The 24,542-nt window shown below is 47.8% G+C and overlaps 2 protein-coding genes across 6 annotated transcripts in view; one reads left to right on the top strand and one right to left on the bottom strand.

Annotated features, from left to right (window-relative positions):
* Window positions 1–10,646, bottom strand: part of LOC120231145 (basic proline-rich protein-like) — a 28,090-nt gene extending 17,444 nt beyond the window's left edge. The window contains exon 1 of the mRNA XM_039231052.1: window positions 9,843–10,646. Within this exon, the coding sequence (XP_039086983.1) occupies window positions 9,843–10,646 (804 nt within the window). The remainder of the gene's footprint in view (window positions 1–9,842) is intronic.
* ATP6V1C2 (ATPase H+ transporting V1 subunit C2) overlaps window positions 10,381–24,542 on the top strand; it is a 54,066-nt gene continuing 39,904 nt past the window's right edge. For all 5 annotated transcript variants that reach the window (XM_039231035.1, XM_039231037.1, XM_039231036.1 and 2 more), the window contains exons 1-3: window positions 10,381–10,428; window positions 11,854–12,009; window positions 14,504–14,571. In XM_039231035.1, the coding sequence (XP_039086966.1) occupies window positions 11,881–12,009; window positions 14,504–14,571 (197 nt within the window). In that variant the 5' untranslated portion in view covers window positions 10,381–10,428; window positions 11,854–11,880. The remainder of the gene's footprint in view (window positions 10,429–11,853; window positions 12,010–14,503; window positions 14,572–24,542) is intronic.

Here is a 24,542-nt window from a genome sequence, read left to right on the forward strand (position 1 = left end):
TAAATGACTGGATGGTATCAAGGGCTCAACTTAAGTGCCTGGTCACAAGTGTAAAGTGAATCTATACAGGAAGAAAAGACCCTATTCAGGTCTCTAGCTGGGCCTAAGAATTAAACTGGTATAAGACAGATTAACAGCAGAAAAGCACAGAGATTGTATTAAATTTTTACATGTACCTGGGAGCCTTCACAAGACGGTGAAGACCAGAAGACCAGACCAGAGCAGGAAGCTGTTATTCTCTTAGACAGAAGAACAATCAATTTGTGAATTGATGAGACAAAGTGGTTTGGACAAGGTGTCGTAATTGGTGAAGAAGTAACTAAGAAGAGAAGGGTTGGTTTAAGTAGTTTGTCAGATTTCTTGGCTCCCAATTCTCTGTCTCTGGTGATAAGAATATCTTCCCTTCTTCCTGATACAGGGAGGGCACCTTTCACAAGGGAATTTTCTCTCCTGCTTTCAGGAGGAAGAAAGGTCATAGCGTCCTTTCTGCACCTGCTCTTTTGACTAATTCAAAAATAGTCAATAAGCCAAAGTGGCATATCTTGGGGTGACGTGTTCTGGGTTTCCTTTAAGACCGATCAGTACAGTCCTGTGTTTCCCTCTAGCCACATACTGCGTGGGATACAGGCACAGTGCAGGTGGGGAGGTGGATTTTCCCAGGGTTGGATTTTGGGCCATCAAATAAAGCAAGGAAGGGTCAAGTGTACGGAGAGGGGGGTTAAGGGGATAGATATAATATAGACTGTAAAGTTTAAGGAGGGAGGTGAAGGCATGATAGCGGGTGATAGGCAAAGGGGGCACCAATGGATTTTGGTCCCCATGGGGTGGACAGGTAGGGTACTAGGAAAATATGGTGGTAGTGTTGGGGCTGGGGGGTAATAATCCACCTGGTAACTGAGGTAGCCATCTGTGTTCGTTAACTGCCTTTATCCAAAGGAAAAAAAAAAAAACTTCTCATATTCCTATGACAAGCAGTAATAGGAAGGTATCTTCCTTAATGTTTACGTTTCAAAGACATGCTTCCTACAGCCTTAAGAAAAGACTCTCTGGGTTGTAATGTTAGCTGGAAGCTTCTGCAGCTTTAAAAAATATTTATATACATGTCAAAAGAATAGAGGAGGGTTTACACACAGACTTTTCTCCAGCAAATGCTCTAATAGGAGGAGAGGGGGGCGGGAAAGATCTCTTTCTCTTTGGGCAATAGGGAAAGCTCAGACTCTTTATTATTGGGTTTTACAGTGATCAGAGAGTAGGACACAGGGTAATTGAGACCAGGGAGGGTCCCAGAGAGTGGTAATGACAAAGGCTAAGACCTCAAGAGTGAGAGACATGGACAGCATCACTGAAGGAGAAGAGTTCAAAGATAAAAGAGACTAGGGTGTGGCCAGAATGATTTCAGTGGATGGCGGCATCACGGAGCATTAAGACATGAGTAGAGATGGAGAGAATGGGGGGGAGGAACTGAACTCTTCAAGAAATAAGAGGGAGTGCCTTGGGGGTCTGTAGATCACCACGCTGAGCGCTGAGCGGAAGCGGGAGGTATGTCTAAGCCTCACTGTCCAATATGGCAGCCTGCTTCCATTAACTTAAAATTAATACATGTTAAATAAAATGTACAATTCCACCCCTTAGTGTAAGTAGCCACATTTCAAGTACCCAATCGACACATGGCTAGTGGCTGCCACCTAGGGAAAGCAGCACAGTTAGAAAATGTTTCTATTCCATTGGACACAGAAAAGCTCCACTGGATGAGACACACAGAGATTCAAAGCTGGGGAGAGGCGTTGGGGGGATCAAGGAAGAAGAACCTGGAAGTGGCAAGAAGGAACAGGAAGGATACTTCCCATTAGAGACCCCGTGCTAGTAGATGTGGGGCAAAAAGGAGCCTCCACTTGAGAGAGCTCTGAAGAGGGATAGGAAGATGGACAGAGGAAGGGGTGAGAAGACACAGAGTAGGGCCAGGCTGTGAGTGGGGGTGGGGAACACGATTTTTCTCTTCACTTCCACTGACTGGAAACCAGAAGGCCTGCAAAGGGGGATTTTATTTTTATTGTAATACAGTTTCAAAATGACAGATTAGCATGAGGAATCTCTATAGATACAGTTATATGGTGAGACTATATGTAAAAAGAGATACCTATATGTGTATGTATAATATATGTGTTATTATTACTCTGAACAATTTGAGAGTAAATTGAAGACATCACGTCCTTTGCTGCCCCCCATTCCAGCTCTGGAATCACCCATTCCTCTCTGGTCCCCTGCTTCCTTTTCATGGACAACGGTATTTAGAAATCAAGGTCTGGGGGCGCCTGGGTGGCTTAGTCGGTTAAGCGTCCGACTTTCGCTTAGGTCATGATCTCGTGGTTCGTGGGTTCGAGCCCTGCGTCGGGCTCTGTGCTGACTGCCAGCTCAGAGCCTGGAGCCTGTTTCAGTCTGTGACTCCCTCTCTCTCTGACCCTCCCCTGCTCACGCTGTCTCTCTCTCTCCTAGAAATAAATAAAACATTTGAAAAAAAAAAAAAAGAAATCAAGGTCTGGACTATCCATGTTTTTTTTTGTTTTGTTTTGTTTTTTAATTTTTTTAAGGTTTTTTTTTTAAATTTATTTCTAGAGAGAGAGAGCGTGAGCAGGGGAGAGTCAGAGAGAGAGGGAGTCACAGACTGAAACAGGCTCCAGGCTCTGAGCTGGCAGTCAGCACAGAGCCCGACACGGGGCTCGAACCCACGAACTGTGAGATCATGACCTAAGTGAAAGTCGGACGCCCAACCGACTAAGCCACCCAGGCGCCCCTGGACTATCCATGTTTTGAGTGCTACTGGTACATCATTGCTTCTAGGTTTTCTCAATGAACAGAGCTAGGAAAGTATCTGTCTGTCTATCTGCCCATCCATCCATGCATCCATCCATGCATCCATCCACCTTAAAATCTAGGAGCTCATTACTGACAGCTCCAGCTCCAATCTAACATCACAGGGCTTCTTCTAGTTTTCTCCTTTTCCATATTTATAACCTTTTCCCTCTGAGTGAGAAATGGGGTTTTGGAATCTGAGAGCAATGGGAAGTGGTTGGAGGATTTTGAGCAGAGATGTGATGATGTGATCTGATATGTGTTATGAACCACAGCTCTAGGTTCTAGGAATATGTATTCATTTCCCAGAGCTGCACCCAAAGTGCAACAAACTGGGTGGCTTAACACAACAGAGATCTGTTCTCTCAAGTTCTGGAGCCTCCCTCGAAGCTTCAAATCAAGGTGTGAGCAGAGCCACTCTTCCCCTAAAGGGAGGGAGCTTTCTGGTGCCCCAGCGGTCCTCAGTCTTCCTTGGCTGGTAGCTCTAACACTCTAAGCTCTGCCTTTGTCTTTACTTGGTCTTTTTCCCTGTGTCTCTGTTCCCTCCTTTCTTCTTATAAGGACTCCAGTTGTTGGGAGTAAGAGCCGACCCTCAATCCAATATGATATCATTTTGATATTCTTCACAAGTTACATCTGTGAAGGTCCCTTTTCCAAATATGGTCCATTCTGAGATGGACACGAATTTGGGAGGCGAGCACGATTCAATCACTACAGGAGGAGAGAGTAAAGGGGATGAGAGCCCAGAACAGGGAAATGACAAGAAGAAAAAAGGCCAAGTGCACGATGCACTCTGGAGGTAGAACCTGGAGGGAACGCCTTAGACTATTAGGAAGCTGCTTAAAGGAAGGGTTGAAGAACAGAACACATGAAAATATTCTACCTCACGTTTTTAAACATTGTCATAAAGCTTGGAGAGCCCTTTTTGGTGGTGACAAATATTTGCTTAACTTAACAACCTTTGAATGTTTGTTTATATGCCAGGACTTTTCTAATTTCCTCAGAGAGGTGAAAGACAAGAAAAGAAAGTAAGGTTAAATTAAATTAAATTACATTACATTTTTAAAAAGTCAAGAAAAGGTAATTCAGGGCACTTGAAAGTTAGCTATCAAGAAACAAATAAGTAATCACAATCAAAATTGGATAATTAAAAAAAAAAGATGTAGCTAAATTAGGCAATTTACTTTCCTTGATCTTCTTCCCTGTGTCTCCGTTCCCTCCCCTCTGCTTATAAGGACCCCAGTCATTGGATTTAGGTATTTAAGGCAATGAGAGACCTTTTTCTCTGGCCTTCTGGAATCAAGTGCCAATCATGCACTGCATTTCCAAGAACAGACGATGGGAATATTCAGATGCACAAATGAACATTAGGAACAGGAAAAAGAAACAGAAAAAGAAGGCAGTCTCTGACTTTCTGAGCTGGAGAGTTGGGCAGGGACAGGGACAGGTTGGGAGATTTCGGAGCTCGGAACAGGAGATGGAAAATGCAGAGACATTATTGCGCTTTAGGAATTGGCGTGTGGGGTGTGGATGGCTGTCAATGTGAATATCATTCGGGACGATTCTTGAGTTTAAAAATGGTTTGTTTACTATCAAAAAGTTGAAAATACAACAGTCAAAGGAAAAGAGACACCTAGCATCCTACTTGCCAGCAATAACCGCTTCTAACATCTTGATTTATTTCTTTTAAAAATTTTTCATGCTTATTTACTTTTGAGAGAGAGAGAGAGAAAGCATAAGTGGGGAGGGGCAGAGAGAGAGAGGGACACAGAATCTGAAGCTGTCAGCACAGAGCCTGTTGTGCGGCTCGAACTCATGAGTGGCAAGATCACAATCTGAGCCGAAGTTAGATGCTTAACGGACTAAGCCACCCAGGTGCCCTATTGATTTATTTCCTTTAAAGAGGGATATAAAAAAAAAAAAGAGGAAAAAAAATTCTCACTTGGCTTCCCCTAATTGTCCAGGTAGTCCCTGGCATTTAAGCTCCCTGCTTTAGGTGATCCAAAATATATTCCCTGAGCATCTACTCAGCACCAAGAACTAAAAAAAAAAAAAAAAAAAAAAAAAAAAGTTTATTTATTTTTGAGAGTGACACAGAGAGTGAGTGAGCAGGGGACAAGGATCTGAAATGGGCTCTGTGCTGATAGCAGAGAACCTCACGCGGGGCTCAAACTCACAGAGTTCATGACCTAAGATCATGAGCTGAGCCCAAGTCAGACACCTAACCTACTGACTGAGGTACCCAGGTATCGCCATTCAATTTTTATTATAACTCTCTAACCAGACCTTGAAGTCCCCATTTTATAGCAGAGGAACTGGAGTTCGGAAAGATTGGGTACTTGGTAAGGACACAGCTAATAAGCTTCAGAACTGGGATGTGAGGTTGGATCCTCTCAATTTCCACAGCCAGACCCCAACCCCCTGCGTGGCTCTTTGCTGTAGCCTCTTTCTGGAGCACATGCTGTGCTCGACTTCCTCCAAGGCTAACTACATCAAAGACGTGTTTGAAGTGACTGAATGCATGAGTGACAAATGAGGCATGTGTTTACAGGAGGGCAGAATCAGCATCTTTTTTTTTTAATTTTTAATGTTTATTTTTTTTAAATGTTTTTTATTTATTTCTGAGAGAGAGAGAGACAGCGTGAGCAGGGGAGGGTCAGAGAGAGAGGGACACACAGAATCCGAAGCAGGCTCCAGGCTCTGAGCTAGCTGTCAGCACAGAGCCTGACGTGGGGCTCGAACCCACGAACTGNTCTCTTTAATACCAATCTCAAAATAGGTAGAAGTGGTCCCTGGGGAAAAATGTAATTTATTTCAATAGTCCATTATAAATCTGTTGTCTGTGATTTTATCTAAAATTATTTGAATTTGTTCATTTGTAGTTTTTAAAAATTTCACTATACTATAGACAAAAGAATTTTCTTTTTTTTTTTTTAATGTTTTATTTATTTCTGAGAGAGACAGACAGCGGGGGAGGGTCAGAGAGAGAGGGACACACAGAATCCGAAGCAGGCTCCAGGCTCTGAGCTGTCAGCACAGAGCCTGACGTGGGGCTCGAACCCACGAACTGTGAGATCATGACCTGAGCCGAAGTCGGACGCTTAACCGACTGAGCCACCCAGACGCCCCCAGAGTCAGCATCTTCCCAAAGAATGCTGTGAGGGGAAAACAGAACTTGGAAAGGAGAGACGAAGGAAAAGATGCGGAGAGTATTGGAGGTGGCTAATACTCCTAGCAATCTTGACCCAGTACTTCATATGGGCCGGGCACTGTGCCACGTCACAGAGTCCCCAGAGAACCACAGGGGACAGGTCCTGTCGGTATCCCTGTTTTGGAGCCCACCGGAGTCAAGTTCACTCAGCTAATGAGTGGACGAGCCAGGAACGTAGTCACAGGCAGCATGCTGGTGACTAGTTCTTTGGCCAGGGCAGTGGAGGGTGGCTTAGACCTTGTTGAGCAAGATGCACTCAGAGGTAGAAGAATGAAGTTCAAGTTCCAGGTCTACCATTAACTGAGCTCTTGATTAGATCACTTAACCTCCCTGGGCCTGTTTCTTCATCTGTGAAACAAGGATCATGGCATTCTTGAACGCTTATGCCTCATTTTTATGCATGTATCACATCCTTCCCAGAGCCTGGTATTCAGACCTTAGGGAGTTCAGACTACTCAAAATTCTGTTTACCACACTTGTTTTACTCTCTCGTTGGATTGAAAGTGCTCCCTTATAGTTGCACTCCCCCCACTGCCTTGCAGACACCAGAAACAACAATAACAACCTCTTAAATGAGCAAAGGAAGACTAGCATTCTCCTTAACTGTACGCTTGGGCAAGGAGACCGTGAGAATTCATGGCCTTAGTTTATCCAATGAAAGAGTGAAAGCCATCCTGACGGCTGTCCTGGAATCACAAGGGCATTGGCTGAATGGAAGACATAGATGAAAGTTCTTTGGGCCCATGGAGAAAGATGATGGGCATCCCTGAGCCCTTAGTATAACGGCCCACACTTAAGGTGGAAAAATCTCTAGAACATGGAAGACAAGAGAGGGAGAGGGAAGTGAAGGGAACATTCACTGAGCCCACCACAGCTTTCAAGCACCCTCTCTGGTGCCTCGGGCTCTCTCTCACCCACAGGATGAGGCTGAAAGGTGGATATAATTATGCTCACCTCCCCCCCTCTCCCCCCTCACAAGTTTTCAGATGGGAAGCCTGCAGCTGATGAAGGCTAAGTAGCTTATTCAATTGCCCAATTCCAAAGCCTAATCTGTTTCCACAACACGATACTGACGCAACAGACTATTCTTACATTTGTCTCCACCAGAGAGCTGTCCTTCTAGAAAAACTTCCCTGGGTTCTTCTCAGAAAAGCCTAGAAAAGTCCACCTGAGCCTCCTACAAGTGCAATTATGTGTCTGTGCTAATGGTAAGGAGCATCTTGTGAGAGCTGTCTCCACGAGATAATAAAGAGATCCAAAGGGCACCATCTGGGAGAGGCTAGAGGCTAACAGACCAGCTAGGCCAGCCTGGTCCTTCTGGCTCCCAAACTTGATGGGACTGTTCCCCCTTGTACAGACTTCAGCTGGCTCAATGCATAACCAGGGCCAACTGCAGAAACCTTTCTGGACTAGGTAGCCAACGCCAAGTTCATAATAAGCTCGAGATTATGCCAGGCTGATAGTATTTCCTCCCTCGGCTTTATTCCCGGGAAGAGAGAGTATTCATTATAACCTGGGTTCTTTCAGGGTTCTGACAGTGGGGCACCTTTCGTAACCTGGGAGTACTGTAAAAGCAGTGGTCAAGGCACATGAACTTGTCATCGCTTAGCTGTGGATTTCAGAGACATTGGGAGGGCGGGGACAGTTGCGGAAACCGAACACGGGTTGTTAAAAGCTGTTTCAGGCTCATGTATGGCAGGGAGCCACTTTCCTTACTGGGAATGCTTTTTATGCCCTCCAGATGGACCAAGGGACCATGTGCCACCACTTTGGTGGATTTCTCCTTATTTCTCTGTGCTAAAGACTGATTGATTATAGGGAAACTTGCGAGAATAACACGACTCCATTCAAAACCAAGGAGCACAGAAGTTGCCTCGGAAAGCTGCAAATCAAAATGTCCCCTGGGGCAATATAGTGTTGTTTTCATCTCTCTCTCCCTCCTCTTTCTGGTTTTTTTTTTTCTTTTCTTTAAGATGTAAGTTGTCCAACCAGATCTCTATTTACCTTTGAAATCCAATGCATCTGACTCAAGTTCTGAGCTGTAGTAAATTGCTGATGACATTGGATTATCCTTCACTGATAAGATAGGTTTGATAATTCTTTGATCTTTACAAAACAATCAACAGAAAGCTGCCAAACCTTATGTATAATATATAATCTCGGTCATGCCAAAAAGTCTATGCCTGTATATATGAATACGCATTAAACAATAACAAAGAGGGGGGCGCCTAAGTGGCTCAGTCAGTTAAGCATCCGACCCTTGATTCAGCTCAGGTCTTGAGCTCAGGGAGCCCACATTGGGCTCCATGCTGGGCGTGAAGCCTACTGAAAGAAAGAAAGGAAGGAAGGAAGGAAGGAAGGAAGGAAGGAAGGAAGGAAGGAAGGAAGGAAGAAAGAGAAGTATCAAAGAGAATGCTAATGGTGGTTATTTTCAGATCATGGGAACACAGGCAATTTTTTACTTTCTTCTTTATACTTTTCTGTTTTCCAAATTCTCTATAAGCAGCATAGAATTCCCTTGATAAGCAGAGAAAAGTTAGTTGAAAAAAGTAATGCTGTGTGTAGAGCAGAGGTCATCAACTGTGACAACTTCCAGTGTTTAACAAGAAGCCCAAGATGTACAATAGTTGGAAAGATTTTAGATTTTCAGTAGGAAGATTTTAAGTCAGACAAGGAACACTGGAGTTCCTTAATATGTTCTTAATCAGACATCCAGGAGTTATTTTGTGTCTGACTCTTATTTCACGAAACCAGCTTGTTAGAGGAAACCATATTTATAGAAAGAATGGTGCCAAAAGCAAAGTCGGGGACACCTCTTAAGAATGCTGCGCAATCTCTGAGAAGCCAGCTCAGTGGCTCTGAATATTCAAGAAAGACATTATCTGAAATGGAGAGCGTTTTCTTCCCCAGAGTTATGATGCAGTCCTGCAGGCTTGCCGGGAGCAGGGCAAAGGACCCTTGGATCCCAGGCCCGGGTCCCACTCAGAGCTTTGCCATTCACCAGACATGACACCCAGCCATTCATGCAACTTGGGGGGTCCCCTACTCTTGTTTATAATTGAGGTTTGCCCCCCACCCCCAGCTCTACAATTCTGTTATGTCTCGCTGGAAAGAATGGTATTACGGGGTCAAGTCCAAGATCGGAGACCCCAGGTTCAATGTCCAACCAGGCCACTCCTTCGCTGGAATTTAACCTCCCTGTGCACATGGAGTTTCCTCATCCCCTGGTTTCAGGTGTCCACCCTCAGGAAGATGTTGCAAGGACTGACTAATGCACACGAGTGTCCCAATAGCAGTGATGCACCGTGCAGGTGCTGGGACGTCAGAACTGCCGGGTCCAAGCCCGCGATGGGATTGCGGTGTGAGCCACCTTTCTGTTCTGCGTCCGAGGCTCATGCCAGATACATCCCGAGTCACACTTTGCCTTTCTTTCCAAAGACCCCCTCCCCCCAAAGCATTCTCAGCAAGGGGGCGGTAGCCTCACTAGTTTTATCCAGGAAGGCGGAGCTCCTTCTCAAGGAAGCCACCATACCTTCTTCAACACCCCCCAAAAACTAATTCTGAGATTTTTATCTTTCCCAGAAACCGCTGAAAACATCGTCCAAGGGAAGAATACACTAACGTTTCCTCCTTTGCCCCAGAGAAAATGAAGTCAGAGTTTTCTTGTTTTGTTTTTAACATTCACGCCTTAATTTCTGGCGTTTCCCTCTCTTTCCTCAAACAGCACGGATCATGACCTCACACCGTGGTCCTTAGACTCCAAGTTTTAAATCCCTCCTACATCCAGGGCAGTTTTGAAGGGGATGGGGGGGCGTGTCTGGCGGTGGAGAGTTTCCTTGGCAACCGGGGGCAAGTTCACGCCCACACGGACAGGAAGGTCTGGGCCTCTGGCCAGGTGTGTTCCAAAACACATGCGGACCTGTTGCGTTTCTTCCCGCAGCACTGAGTCCCGAGCCCCCCCGCCCCGAGCCCTGTCACCGCTGGGTGGGGGTGGGAGTCCCGAGTCGGGGAGTCGGGCCCCCGAGTACTTCGCACCGCCTGTTCCCTCGGTCGTGCGCTCTGCTACGTGGTGGGCTGGAGCCTCTCGCCCGATGACCCCCTGCGCCCCCAGAATCCCGCCAGGACCCACCTCGGCGGGAGGACCCAGGGCCGGGGCGACCCCCGACCCGCGCGGGCCCCAGCCGGGCCCCGGTGGGAGGCGGGCGGCCGGGTATGCAAATGCCCGAGGGGGCGGGCGGGGGCCGCCTCCCGCTGCGGATAAAGGCTCGAGGGCGGGGCGCCGCCCAGAAGCCGCCGCCTCCCGGGAGCCGGCCGTGCGCTCCGGCCCGTGCCCGCCCGCTGCACGCCCGCGCGGCCGCCGGCTCCCGGTAAGGACTCGCGGCGGGCCGGGGACGCGGGGCGGCGGCGGCGGGAGTTGGGGGGGCGGCGCCGGGACCCGGGGACCAGCGCGAGCCGCCCCGCGCGCCCGGGTCGCGCTTTCTCGGCGGGAGCCGGGGACCTGGCGCCTCGGCGGCGCCCTCCCCGGGGCCGGGCGCAGGTGGCGTCTCCCCAGCCTCTGCGCTGGGCCAGTTTGTCCCCGGGCCATGCCCGTCGAGACCGAGAGGAGCTGCGTTCGTCGCGCTCGGAGTTCGCGGGGACTAAGGGTGTCTCGGAGTGGAGTGGGGTGGGGGTCCGAAGAGGAACAGCTTCCCGGGGGGCGCCTCTGGCTGTCACCCCGTTTCTCGCCAGCGTTCCGGGCACCCTTTGCGGGGCGATGGGAAGGGAGAGCGCGCCGAGGGGACAGAGGTGTGGGTGTGCGCACGTTTGAATGAGCAGAGCTAATGGGCTTTGGAGGCTGCAGGCGCTGGACCGAAAGTGCCAGGCCCCGCACTCTGCGGCGTGGACACCTGGGCTGGTGGGAAACGTCAGTACTCCCCACCCCCCCCGACCCCCGGCTTTTTTTCCTCCTTATTTGGGAAAGAGGGGAGTTCTTCTGAAGTCTGTTTTTTTTTTTTAATTTTTTTTAAATGTTTTATTTATTTCTGAGAGAGAGACCGACAGCATGAGCAGGGGAGGGTCAGAGAGAGAGGGAGATACAGAATCTGAAACAGGCTCCAGGCTCTGAGCTGTCAGCACAGAGCCCGACGCGGGGCTCGAACTCACAAACTGTGAGATCATGACCTGAGCCGAAGTCAGACACTCAACCAACTGAGCCACCCAGGTGCCCCTCTGAAGTCTGTTTTTAAGGCTAGCACCATCCTGAAGGCTGGGCAGATAGGGCCCGGGGTTTGCCCAAGCGCTTGCTGTGAACATGCCACCTTGGCTCGTTCCTGCCTTCCCTGCATCCCAGAAAGTGCGACGTGGGAAGGAGGCAAGGATTTCAGAAAGCCCCACGCCCGGCTCGCTGTCCGCATCCCCCCCTCCCCCCAAGTTGCATTCTGGTGTCAGGAGAGGGGAGTGAAAGGAACGGGATCTCGCTCTCCCCATCCCTCCCCCCAACCCTTAAAACCGGTCAGAACCACCCAAGGGATGGTTCCGGAGGTTCTGTGGAGACCCGAGGGCTTTCCAACTGAAGACTTGCGGTCTTTTCAAATGAAGATAAGGACACTGCCGAGCAGCACAGGGGTGTCCTTGGAACCGACGCATCTGAACCGGGAAGGTCGCAGAGACAAAGAATGGGATTCGTAGCAAAGGCAGCACGTCCTGGGGTGGATTAATTCTGAGGGAAGGGAAGTGGTGAAGGAGTGGAGATATTTGACACTTCTCTCCTCCTGTTTCTGTTTGTGCGTGTTGCCGTGGTTCTTTCTGGGCAGTAACTGGGTAAAAGAAGCCTGGAAGCCATGTCCGAGTTTTGGTTAATTTCCGCCCCTGGCGATAAGGAAAATTTACAAGCTCTGGAGAGGATGAACGCGGTAACCTCCAAGTCCAACCTGTCTTATAACACCAAATTCTCGATTCCTGACTTCAAGGTAAAATTCCTGGGGAAGACGAAGGAGATGATGGTTTGGGGCGGGTGGGTGTCTCCTGGGAAGCCAAGGGGGACACATGAGAGCAAACAGGATACGCCTGGGGGTGAGAATGCACAGGGCAAGTCAGTGGTCTGGATGGGACTTCATGCCACAGCCCGAGTTCACTGTGGTTCCTGTGGACTTACAAACACAGGACAGAACGAACAGAGAGAGGGTGGCAGGGGACAGTGTTTTCCACACCTGGGCTTGTGTGAGTTGTTCTAGGATTCTTCCTGTTCTGTCTTCGACATCTAAGAGGCCCCACAGTACAGTCGAAATGTACAGGCTTGGAGAGCTTCAGCCTTGATTGTGCTCTTGCACTGGGAGCAGGACGGGAGAGTCAGGATCCTCGTGGTTCTGATGGAGAGGCAGGAAGGGAATTTAATAACCGGGCAGAAAGACAGGGGGCAGGAAAGTCAAAGGGTTCTTGCAGAGGAGAACAAAGTTAGAACCGGGTATGAAACAGGAGCAAGGTCTGCAAATCTTCGTACGCGGGGTTCGAACTCACAAACTGTGAGATCATGAGCTGAGCCGAAGTCAGACACTTAGGAAGCCGCAGTCCTTCCTAAGATCGTAAGTTTGCAAAGGGAAGAAGCTTGAGGCATTTTTCAATCACAGCTGTGCAAATGCACTGTGGGTGCTGGAGGGATGGCCCCCACTGCCCAGAGGCAGCCCTTCTAGAAAACTGCCGTATCCTCTTCTTTCAAACCTCATTATGCTGGTCTTCCAAAAGAGCTGCACCATCAGCTATCCTAGTTATTGGTGATGCGACTATATTTGCTTGTGTTTATCGAGCCGTGTGTTGGGGGCCAGGCACTTTAAACGCATCGTGTGGAATTTTCACAAGTCCCGTGTTATAGATCAGGAAAGGCAGGGAAAGGAGACCAGGGCTGTAGATCTGATTAAGTGGCACCATTGGTTTCTGAATCCGTATGTTGCTGCCACTGTTTGCCTGGCGACCTATGCTGCGAAGGTTGGGGAATTCAGCATCCACTCAATGGCTGACTCTTTGAAAGGCAAATGTGTTAGACTGGAGGGAACAAAGATAAGAGACCGGATCTCTGCCAAACATTGCTTAACATCAAGTTGCTTGAAGAGAAGCAAACTGTACTTACTAGAGATATCTGGGCTTCATCATATCCTAACTGCCTTTCTTAAGGTATTTCTTAAGGTATTTTTTAAATCTATTTATTTAAAAAAACTTTTTTTACATTTATTTATTTTTGAGAGACAGAGAGACAGAGCACAAGTGGGGGAGGGACAGAGAGAGAAGGAGACACAGAATCCGAAGCAGGCTCCAGGCTCTGAGCCCCGACACGGGGCTCGAACACACAAACCATGAGATCATGTCCTGAGCCGAAGTCGGACGCTTAACTGACTGAGCCACTCAGGCGCCTCAGTATTTTTATTTTTTATTAAGGTATAGTTGACACACGGTGTTAATCTTAATTACTTTTTAATGTCTGATGAGTGACTGGTAACTGGAAAACAAAGTCTCCTCTTCTGACTCTGGGAAGAGAGCTTTAAATACAGTTTTGGGCTCTGTGATAATTTTCCCATTAAGAAACAGATCATTATAAGCTGACAAGAAAAAGACTTGCAGGAGTGATGAGGTGGGGGGGGCGGGGAGCTGCCCCCCACCTCACCCCTGCAAGATCATTGTTAATAATGGCAAAGAACAACAGAGACCAGGATTGGCTGGAGATCTTGGAGAAGAAAAGCTTTTAGAAATGGTGACTTCTTGGGGCACCTGGGTGGCTCAGTCAGTTAAGCGCCTGACTCTTGATTTCAGCTCAGGTCGGGATCTCGTGGTCATGAGATCGAGCCCCATGTTGGGATCTGCGCTGACAGCGCAGAGCCTGCTTGGGATTCTCTCTCTCTCTCTCTCTCTCTCTCTCTCTTCCCCCCTCTCTCCCTCCCTCCTTCCCTCTCTCTCTCTGCCTCTCCCCCGCTCACATGTGTGCATTTTTTTCTCTCTCTCTTCAAAATGAATAAATAAAAACTTTAAAAAAAAGAAATGGTAACTTTCATTTAAAAACAAAAAGAAACGGTAACTTCTTTCACTTGCTTTCTGGTACATTTCCTCCTCAGCGATGGGGATTGATCACGTGACCAGCAGACCACCATGTTAAGACAATGAGCTGGGCTCCCACAATGATCCAGAAGCTGCTCCTTCCTATGGCAGAGATGTAACAGTTCATCTTGTTGGCAAAAATTCAACAATTAGGAAACCGTTAAAATTTAAAAATAGAAAATAGTTAAAATTTAGAATTTAAAAATTAGAAAATATCCCCAGTCCACTGATTCTCTTAAGAGCTCTTCCCAGTTTCCAGTTTGGCCATTGACCAAGAATAACTAAGGCAAGATGGAAGTTACAGAAGCCCTGTTGTTGAAAGTGACCTACACTCTCCCTTCCACAAAGCACGAGCCTCTAACTTCTTTGCAACCTTTCTAGGTGGGGACTTTGGACTCCCTCGTTGGCCTCTCTGATGAGCTGGGGAAACTCGATACCTTTGCTGAAAGGTAAACAACTTCTTATTTACTGCATACAAGGGAGAATTTGATGTTGTTGTCAAAGGACACAGTCCTCTTGTTTTGGCTGAACCCATACTTGTCCAAACCCGATCCTAGAAGTCACATTAAGAACTAGTGTTGGGGCGCCTGGGGGGCTCAGTCGGTGAAGCATCTGACTTGATTTCGGCCCAGGTCACGATCTGACGGTCTGTGAGCTGAAGACCCGCGATGGGCTCTGTGCCGGCAGCACGGAGCCTGCTTGGGATTCTGTCTCCCATTCTCTCTGCCCCTCCCCTACTTGTTGTCTTTCTCTCTCAAAATAAATAAAAATAAACTTAAAAAAAAAAGAGGCAGAGTGGTTCTGCATGAAGGTACCAGGTCAACAGCAACACTTGGGGGCCCTTGAATCGTTGTGGGGTTTTTTTCCCCTTGGAGGCAGCATTTTTGGGGGGGCTGCCTTCAAAATGAAGAGGCTTATGCCATAAAGTGCTTTATTTATTTATTTTAATGTTTGTTTGTTTTTGAGAGCTAGAGAGGCAGAGTGTGAGCAGGGGAGGGGCAGAGAGAGAGGGAGACCCAGAATCCCAAGCAGGGTCCAGGCTCTGAGCTGTCAGCACAGAGCCCGACGCGGGGCTTGAACTCACAAACTGTGAGATCATGACCTGAGTCGAAGTCGGATGCTTAACCAGTTGAGCCACCCAGGCGCCCCGGTGCTGAAGCATTTAGAAAACTAACTGATGCGGTTTCCCCCAAGGTTTTTACATTTTAAAGTTTTTTGTTTGGTTTTGTTTTTGTGTTAATACTTGCACCAAGTAAAAGATTCAAAGTACAGAAGAAAGGCCACTCCAGTGACATAAAGTTTTCCTCTCATCTGGATTCCTCTTTCCTGTTTCCCTCATTTCCTTCTTTTGAGGCAACATTATTATAATTTTTAGGAGCACCTTCTGGAGACAGCCTGTACATGTACAAATACAAATATATTCTGAAGAACAGTTTTACACAAATGATAGAATATATCCTGCACCTTGCTTTTCTCACTTAATCACATATCTTAGAGATAGCTTTTTTTTTTTTGAGACAGAGAGAGTACGAGTTCAGGAGGGTCAGAGAGAGAGAGGGAGACACAGAATCCGAAGCAGGCTCCAGGCTCCGAGTTGTCAGCACAGAGCCCCATGCGGAGCTTGAACTCATGGACCGTGAGATCATGACCTGAGCTGTAGCCGGACGCTTAACTGGCTGAGCCCCCCAGGCGCCCCGCATAGAGACAATTTCATGTCACTCCTTAGCTCGGTTTTTCTACTAGCTGTATTAGCATGAATGGACGTGCCCTAATTTACTACATTTCCCTATTGATGGACATTTAAGTTTTCTGGTCTTTTGCTACAAGAAACAGTGCTGTCCTGATTAGCCTTTCCGTGGGAGCGGATTGCAATGAGTTGAAATGCCGGGTCAAAGAGTATGCGCATGTAACGTTGTACAGACATGCCCCCATCCCCTCTCCAAGGAACCGTTCCTCTCCACACTCCCACCGAAAGTATGTGAGGATTTTTTAAAGTCTTCATGTATTTGTTTATTTTTTAATTGTTACAAACCTGGTACACAATCATTAGAGAATATATATGGATCACAGAAAAGCATGAAAACGAAAATACACTTTCCCAGGAATTATGCCATTCAGAGAAAACCACTGTGATGTTATATCGTATTTGCAGTAGATACATCCAGTTTTTTTCTACCCACGTTATTTATGCATGCGTGTTATTTACGTATGCATATATGCATGCATATATTAATAACAGTGACATCATGTTATATATGTTTGTAACTTGCTTTTCTCTTTGTATCTTATACTTTGTTTTTGTTTTTTAAATTTTTTTTAATCTTTATTTTTGAGAGAGAGACAGTGTGAGTGGGGGAGGGACAGAGAGACACACAGACACACAGAATCCGAAGCAGGCTCCAGGCTCCGAGCCGTCAGCCGGGAGCCTGATGCAAGGCTCGAACTCACAAACCATGAGACTATGACCTGAACTGAAGTCGGACGCTTAACCGACTGAGCCAGCCAGGTGCCCCATTCATGTCTTATACTTTGGATCCCATCTTAACTATTCCACTGTAGTGTTAGCCCATTGAGATATACAGAATTTGTATATTTGGGTGTTTTAAAATAATAATAATCCTACTTTTGGTGAAACTGAAAACCTGTTGCTTAACAAATGTTCTCATCTGATTGAAAAGGAACGCAGGGGCGCCTGGGGGCTCAGTCACTTGAGCGAACAACTCTTGATTTCGGCTCAGGTCATAATCCCAGGGTCGTGGGTTCAAGCCCATGTGCGGCTCTGTGCTGAGCGTGGAGTCTGCTTAAGATCTCTCTCCCCCCCCCCCCCCCCCCCCCCCCCCCCCCGCTCCAGCTTGCACGTTCTCTCGCTCTCTGAGAAAAAAAAAAAAAAAAAGGAAGAAAGGAAAAAGAATGCAGTTGGAGGCGATGAGGAGAACAGTCCGCGAGGGCCAGGTCATGACCAGGACACAGACCCAGAGCCCCCTCTGGATCTTACCACCTCCACAGAGGGTTTCAGACTCCCAGGGCCTGTGGACATTGCCGTTTTTTCTTTTCAGTGCAATGGTGATGTGACATGTCACTGCTTTTTTTACACGTTTAAAAAAATTTTTTTTAATGTTTTATTTTTTAATTTAAAACATTTTTTAAAAATGTTTTTATTTATTTCTGAGAGAGAGAGAGACAGTGCGAGCAGGGGAGGGGCAGAGAGAGAGGGAGATACAGAATCCGAAACAGGCTCCAGGCTCTGAGCTGTCAGCACAGAGCAGCACAGAGCCCGACGCGGGGCTCGAACCCACAGACTGTGATATCATGACCTGAACCGAAGTTGGATGCTTAACCGACTGAGCCACCCAGGCGCCCCTTAACACATGTTTTTTTAAAAATGTTTAATTCATTTTGAGAGAAAGAGAGGCAGAGAGAGAATTCCAAGCAGGCTCCACACTGTCAGCGCACAGCCCGACGCGGGGCTCGATCCCATGAATGGTGAGATCCTGACCTGAGCCGAAATCGAGTCGGATGCTTAACCAACCGAGCCCCTCAGGCGCCCCCCACACAGTTGTACAGTGATCCTACTTTGAGGATTCCCAACATGCCGATTGGTGCCCTGAGGTAGAAGTTAGGTTTTCTGTGTTCTGTTCTGGTTCAGTTCCGGTTTTCTGCCTCTGTTGCTGCTCACCTGCCCCTTGCCTGAGAGTGCACAGCATCCTTTGTTGGTGGCATTTTGCTACACGTGCGATGTTGCTCTGACCACATAAAGGTGGCCCTAGTCCCCAAGTAGTTTGCAGCACAGGGTCTCTGAAAAAGAAAACTTTGGTTTTCTCATCTGTAAAATGGGATAGTCCTGAACATCTCTGTGCTTTCACAGAAGAATGAAGCAAGTCAACCATTATCGAATCCGAGGACTGGTTCCATGAAAAAAGAACACCCCCAAAAGTGGCTTGACCCCTAAATATCAACCCCTTTCTTAGGCTCTTCTCCACAGGGAGGAGGGTCTGACAGCCCACTGCCCTCGCCTGGCCGTTGCTTTCAATTTTCTCAGCAGCCCTGACCGCTTGCTTCTTGAGGTCCTGCAGTGAGGAGCGGCCATATTGCCTTCAGAAGTGAATCGTTTCCACGCCTCCTGCAGAAATGACAGATAGTCAGCATTTTTAGCTTTCTAGAATTTTCTAGATCCTTCTAGATCTTTCTTCGCTACCAATGATCTGCCCTGGTGCGGGTCCTTGAGCCTGTTTCTTACTCCCCAAAGCCTCCTCTAGCTCTAAACTTCTGTGACCCTGGATTATTATTTCCACCTTCATTTCCTTCTTGTTTTGCTTTGTTTTTATTTGTGTTCTTTTCCACACCCAGTGGTTGCACGGCTTGATTGTGCTGGTGGCATAGCACGTGTATAAGAAATAACATGAAAGTATGTGAGCAGGCGAGGTTGCGGCTATAGTCGGGAAACGGATAGAAGCCGCACGAATTAAGGTGCTTTCAAAAAACAGGGCTGGGTGCGGTGAGAGCCGACAGTCAGTGCGCGTTTTTTTCCTTTTCTTCGTGGCTCTATGTTCTCAGGAGCCTTTCTCCCAGGGAAAAAGGAACGTGGTGTGATCTGAGCAGCCCTTATTTCCAGCATTTATCTGGTCCAGCGGCCAGGGTACTTTGTTTTGGGAGTTAATGCTGGAGCTCAGAGTCAAATACTGGGGTACCCAAATAATGGGGTACACTAAAGGCCAGGCTTCAGGTCTTTGAAATGCCCTACCAGACTCTTTAAAGAGTCCTCGAGTGTTGTTGGATAAATAAATGCTAGCTGGGTATGTGGCTCGGGCGGCACAAATCTGTCAGCGCTGCCTCTGGTCAGGAGAACGGAGGAGGGACAGGAGTTTTCAGGGTGTATTGTTTCCTTATCCTTTTATTATTTATTTACTGGGGACACTAGAGTCTTTTTCCATGCAGCTGGAAGGCAGGTTTTGCTTACTGGCGCTTCTCTCTCTCTCTTTTCTTTTTTGATTTATTCCTCCATGTTGACTTTGTTCATTTACCCTGCATTTACCGGGTGATTCACGAGCGCTTGCGAAACCAAATGATTTGATGTCGGAAAAGGCGCACCCCTCCCCCTCCCCCTCCCCCGTTATCAGGTGTTTGAGCTCTTCCCAGTGTCTTAGCTTGCTTTGCGATGCTGATTGACATATTGCATTTCACAGGTGCTGAGACACCCAGACAGACCTGGGTCTCTGTGCTCCCCTGGTGGCTGTCACGCGCCCCTGAGCCCAGTGCCTGCCTTGTGGAATAGCTTTTCGTTACCCTGTGGTTGGGTGACGTTGACTGAGGGTTAGCTCGAGGATGTGGATGGGAGGTGATGGATCTGAGTGTGGACGTCTGCTGAGGGAGGCATCGTGGGGAGTGGGTTCTTCTACGTGCAGTCGAAAGAGAAGCAAGGGGCGCCTGGGTGGCTCAGTCGGAGGCTCTTGACTTTAGCTCGGGTCATGATCTCACGGTTTGTGAGTTTGAGCCCCACGTCGGGCTTTGCGCTGACAGCTGTGAACCCTACTTGGGTTTCTGTCTCTCTCTCTCTGCCCCTCCCCACTCATGCTCTGTCTCTCTCTCTCTCTCTCTCTCAAAATAAATAAACGTAAATGTTTTCTTAAATAAAGAGAGACAAAATATAATTTAAAAAATTACCTTGGCCACGTGACATTTCTTCAGTTCATTAGACAAAGATTAATTGAACACCTGTTAATGCTGTGCACTTTCTAGACTGCCTGACGGTCCTACTGGCTCTTCTCTGTTCTGCTTTGAATGACTATTTCCAACCTCCCCGTCCTTGTAAACCCCCCATAGTGCCTGCTCCTGCTGCTCCCCCACCCAGGCTCCCCTCCCCACCCCTGCTTTCCGATCTACCCTGTGTTACTCAACCAGGCACACCCCTCCTTCACGTGCTCGCCACAGTGCGTTTGTATATTCTCTTGTGGGATCGTTGGGTTGGGAGCAGCCTTCCAGCTAGCCGGTGAGACCTCTGAGGCTGGTCACCGGCACACGCAGATCCCTGCACCTGTAACATTGGAGGCCTCAAAACCCGGCGGAATGAATGAATGGAAGAAAGCATCCTGAAATATTAGAGCCGCACAGGCCCTTGGAGATCTAATCTACCCCCCTCATGTCCCAGATGAGGAAACATGCCCAGAAGATGCTTCTAGAAAGAGCCGGATAGGCCCCGGGCAGCAGAAGAATAGAGAGCCTTGACCCAGATTTACCAGTCAATCATCGCTATTTTTTTTTTTAACTACAAACATTTAAAAATGTCTTACTCATGTCTTATTCATTGCTCGGATAATTAACACTGACATTTCACAAAGTAATGTATTTACACATTTAAAAAATTAAATGGTGGAGCGCCTGGGTGGCTTAGTTGGTTAAGCATCTGACTTCGGGTCAGGTCATGATCTCATGGTTTGTGAATTCAAGCCCCGTGTCGGGCTCTGTGCTGACAGCTCGGAGCCTGGAGCCTGCTTCCCATTCTGTGTCTTCCTCTTTCTCTGCCCCTCCCCCACTCTTGCTCTGTCTCTCTCTCTCTCTCTCTCTCTCACTCTCAAAAATAAATAAACATTAAAAAAATTTTTTTAATCAAATGGCATAAAAAGGTACAAAGAAATGGAAAGTTCCAGTTTACCCCATCCATCTCTCCAGAGGCAATCATTATGAGGGTTTTGTATAGCTCGTCACTTGGTAAAACAAAACAAAAAAATACACGTACATTCATGCTCCAGCCTTAATATTTATAAACCTTGAAGACCTTATTTTGGGGTATCTATTGAGTACAGGTTGTTTTTATTTAGGTATGACCCAAACATTTAGGACAAAACCTGTTACACGGTTCGTGTAACAACCCTAATGGTAATTTATTTACAATTATACTGAGGGGCTCCTGGGTGGCTCAGTCAGTTAAACCTCTGACTTCAGCTCAGGTCATGATCTCGTGGTCTGTGGGTTCGAGCCCTGCATTGGACTCTGTGCTGACAGCTCAGAGCCTGCTTCAGATTCTGTGTCTCCCTCTCTCTGCCCCTCCCCTGCTTGCGCTTTTTCTCTCTCAAAAATAAATAAACATTAAACATTTTTTTAAATGATAAAAAAAATATTGCATTAAAATTAGGGAGATTAACATTCTTACTTTGCATATTTCTATAAATGCAGTATATCTTTCAACTGACTTAATTCTTCTGCTTTGTTCCTCTGGTAGAGAGCTTTTTTGTTTCATTGGATAAAGTTCCTGCACAGTATCTCATTGATTACCTTCCTCCAAATTTTGTTTTTTATTTAGTTCCTATTAGAAATGAGATCTTTTCAATAAACTATTTGTAAAAAAAAAAAAAAGAAATGAGATCTTTTCTCTAAATGTTTATAATTTATAAATAGGGATTTTCACATATTAATTTTATGGCCCACAAATGCCCTGAATTACCTTATTGAAAGCTAAGGTCAGATGCAAGGGAATCTGGCTCCAGAATCCTCATTAAAAAAAAAAAAAAGGTTTATTTTATTTTTGAGAGAGGGAGAGAAAGGCACAGAGAGAGAGAGGCAGAGAGAGAATCCCAAGCTGGCTCCACGCTGCCAGTGAAGAACCGGACGTGGGGCCCAAACCCACGACCCTGGGATCATGACCTGAGCCAAAATCAAGAGTCAGATGCTCAGTTGATGACCCTCACTGAGTCCTCATTTTCAACACAATATTGAGATTGGTCTGATGTGTGAAAGCACAGAATTACAAAGCCACCTTAGTTTCAGAATGAGGATGGCTTGGTAAAAAGTGTTTAAAGTTTTCTCTGTTCTCCATCCTGTCTCCACTGTTCATATGGCGTCCACTAGCCACATGGGGCCCTGAGCGCTTGAGAGGTGGCTGGTTTGAAATGAGGTGTGTAAAGTATAAAACCTCAGATTTCAAAGACTTGGGACCCCCTGCCCCCAAAAAGAAGGAAAATCTCATTAAATGTTTTTATGCTGGTTGCCTATTGAAACAATCATGTTTGGGATATTGGGTACATGAAATATATTATTAAAATTAATTTTACTGTTTTTTAACATGGCTGCTAGGAAGTTTTAGATTATGTATGTGGCTCCATTATATTTCTGTGAGACAGCACTGGGCTAGCACTCAGGGCTTCTCAAACACACAGGTGAATGCCCTGGGGCATTGAGGATAATGAAGATTCTGACTCAGTGGGTCTGGGCTGAGCCTGGGATTCAACATTTCTTTCTTCTTCTTCTGTTTTTTTTAACGTTTATTTATTTATCAGAGAGAGAGAGAGAGAGACAGTGTACAAGCAGGGGAGGGGCACACAGAGAGAGAGACACAGAATCTGAAGCAGACTTCAGGCTCCAAGCTGTCCGCACAGAGCCTAACGCGGGGCTCGAACTCACAAACCACGAGATCATGACCTGAGCTGAAGTCAGACAGTTAACTGCCTGAGGCACCCAGGTGCCCATGGGATCCAACATTTCTTACAAGCTCCGCAGTCACCCTGTGCTGGGCCGCAGACCACACTTGGCATGTCACCTGCAGACACTTAAACCAGTGGTTTCTAAACTGTAATGCGCATCAGACTCATCCGGAAGGTTGGTTAAGAAATAGATTTCTGGGGGCGCCTGGGCTGCTCAGTCAGTTAAGCATCCTCCTTCAGTTCAAGTCATGATCTCATGGTTTGTGGGTTCGAGCCCCACACTGGGCTCTGTGCTGACAGCTCAGAGCTTGGAGCCAGCCTCATTCTGTGTCTCCCTGTCTCTCTGCCCCTCCCCTGCTTGTGCTCTCTCCCTCTCTCAAACATAAACATAAAACAAAGGAAATAAATTACTGACTCCACCTCCAGAATTTCTGAGTCAGCAGGCCTGAGGTGGGGTCCGAAAATCTGCATTTTCAGTATGAAGTAAGTGCTGCGTCTGTCTTGAATATTGAAAACTAATATTCAAAGTTTTCTCGTGACCTCATATTGCTGCTTTTTCTGAGCCTTCCACAGTTGCTGGGAGAGGAAAATTCTCATGTTCATGTGTGGAGTGGACTGCGCTGGGTCTGGGATTGAGGGTCAGCGTATACGTGTAGAGAAACACCGGTTATCACGATTTTCACATCTGCCCTGTCCACGTGATCCTTCATGCTGCGCTTTGCCCTTTATGCCACTCTTCCGGGCCGGGACACTGGACCGTCCATTGGGGGCTGCACTTGACTCGTGTGTGCCTCTGTCTGTAGTGTTTTCTGTCTTGAGTTCTCTGCCCTGTTCTGCCCGCTGCCTTTCATGGATCACTCACTGTGTGCCAGGCACCGTATCGGGCGCTTCTCAGTTCTCTATGTCTCATAAAGTCTTCATCGCAGCCCTGTGGATGGGGTGACTATTCGCCTGTTATAGATGAGAATATTGACGCGCACAGAGTTGTTTGTGCGACATCACGTGCCTGACGAGTGTCAGGCTCGAGCCCGGTGCACCTGCTTCTCGGCCTGGCCCAGCCATTGGCCTTGGCACATGGCAGTGAGCTCCCCCCTCCACTCCCCCCCCCCCCCGTCCTGCCTTCATCCCTTCCTCCGGGACAGTCCCGGCTTTGCCTGAGGTGGCCCCGTACCTGACGGTCCCTACCCCCACCCCCCAGCTCCTAGCAGCTCTCACCAAACCCGAAGTCGGGTCAGCAGGGAAGGAAGGAATGCCGGCCGGCCGCTTTGTGTGAAACAGGGCGTAGGGTCAGTTTCAGCCCGAGGCAACGTTGTGAAATCCACAAAATAATCCTTCGGAGGCTAAATCGAGTAGATCCTTACTGATCCTGGGGCCCCAGGACCCCGCTGTTCTCCTGACCTCACCTCCCAGCCACGTTCACTCTGCACTGCGCTCTTCACGCCTTACGTGGATGACAGCCACCGACACCTCCCTTATGTTCAAGGGCTTGAGGGGCAACTTTAAATGGTCCTTTTCTGAATTGGCTCAGTGTCAACAGACGGCGTATGTGCGTAGATCGTCCTCTGCGAGCCCCTCCCCGTCTCCGCCGCAGGCTCGTGGGCCTAAGCACCTGGCGCTCAAGCAGCGCCTTCCTGCCCGGCTCCGGTAAGGACCGGGCCCCACGGTCTCCACCTTCGGGACTTGGCCCGGATCCATCCACTTGTCAGCGCGTCTAGCGCCGCACCTGCACGCCTGCCACCTGCCCCCCCCCCCCGCCTGTGTTCCTGCAACAAACTCTCAACCCCCACCCCTACTCCCCCCTCAACCCTTCTCTACGTGGCAGCCAGGGTCCTCTTTTTTCAAAACGCTCCATCATGGGACTTTTGTGCTTGAAACCTCCCTGTGTCTTTCCAGGGTCCTCGGTGTAGACTCCATACTCTTGGCCCCGGCTTCCAGGTGCCTAACCGGTCGGCCCCTGGAGCTGTCCATGCACCACCTACCCCGGCTCCATCCTGCCCTGTGTTGTA

The sequence above is a fragment of the Hyaena hyaena genome, unplaced genomic scaffold (assembly GCF_003009895.1).
Source record: "Hyaena hyaena isolate Hyena2069 unplaced genomic scaffold, ASM300989v1 scaffold_53, whole genome shotgun sequence".
Lineage (NCBI taxonomy): Eukaryota > Metazoa > Chordata > Mammalia > Carnivora > Hyaenidae > Hyaena > Hyaena hyaena.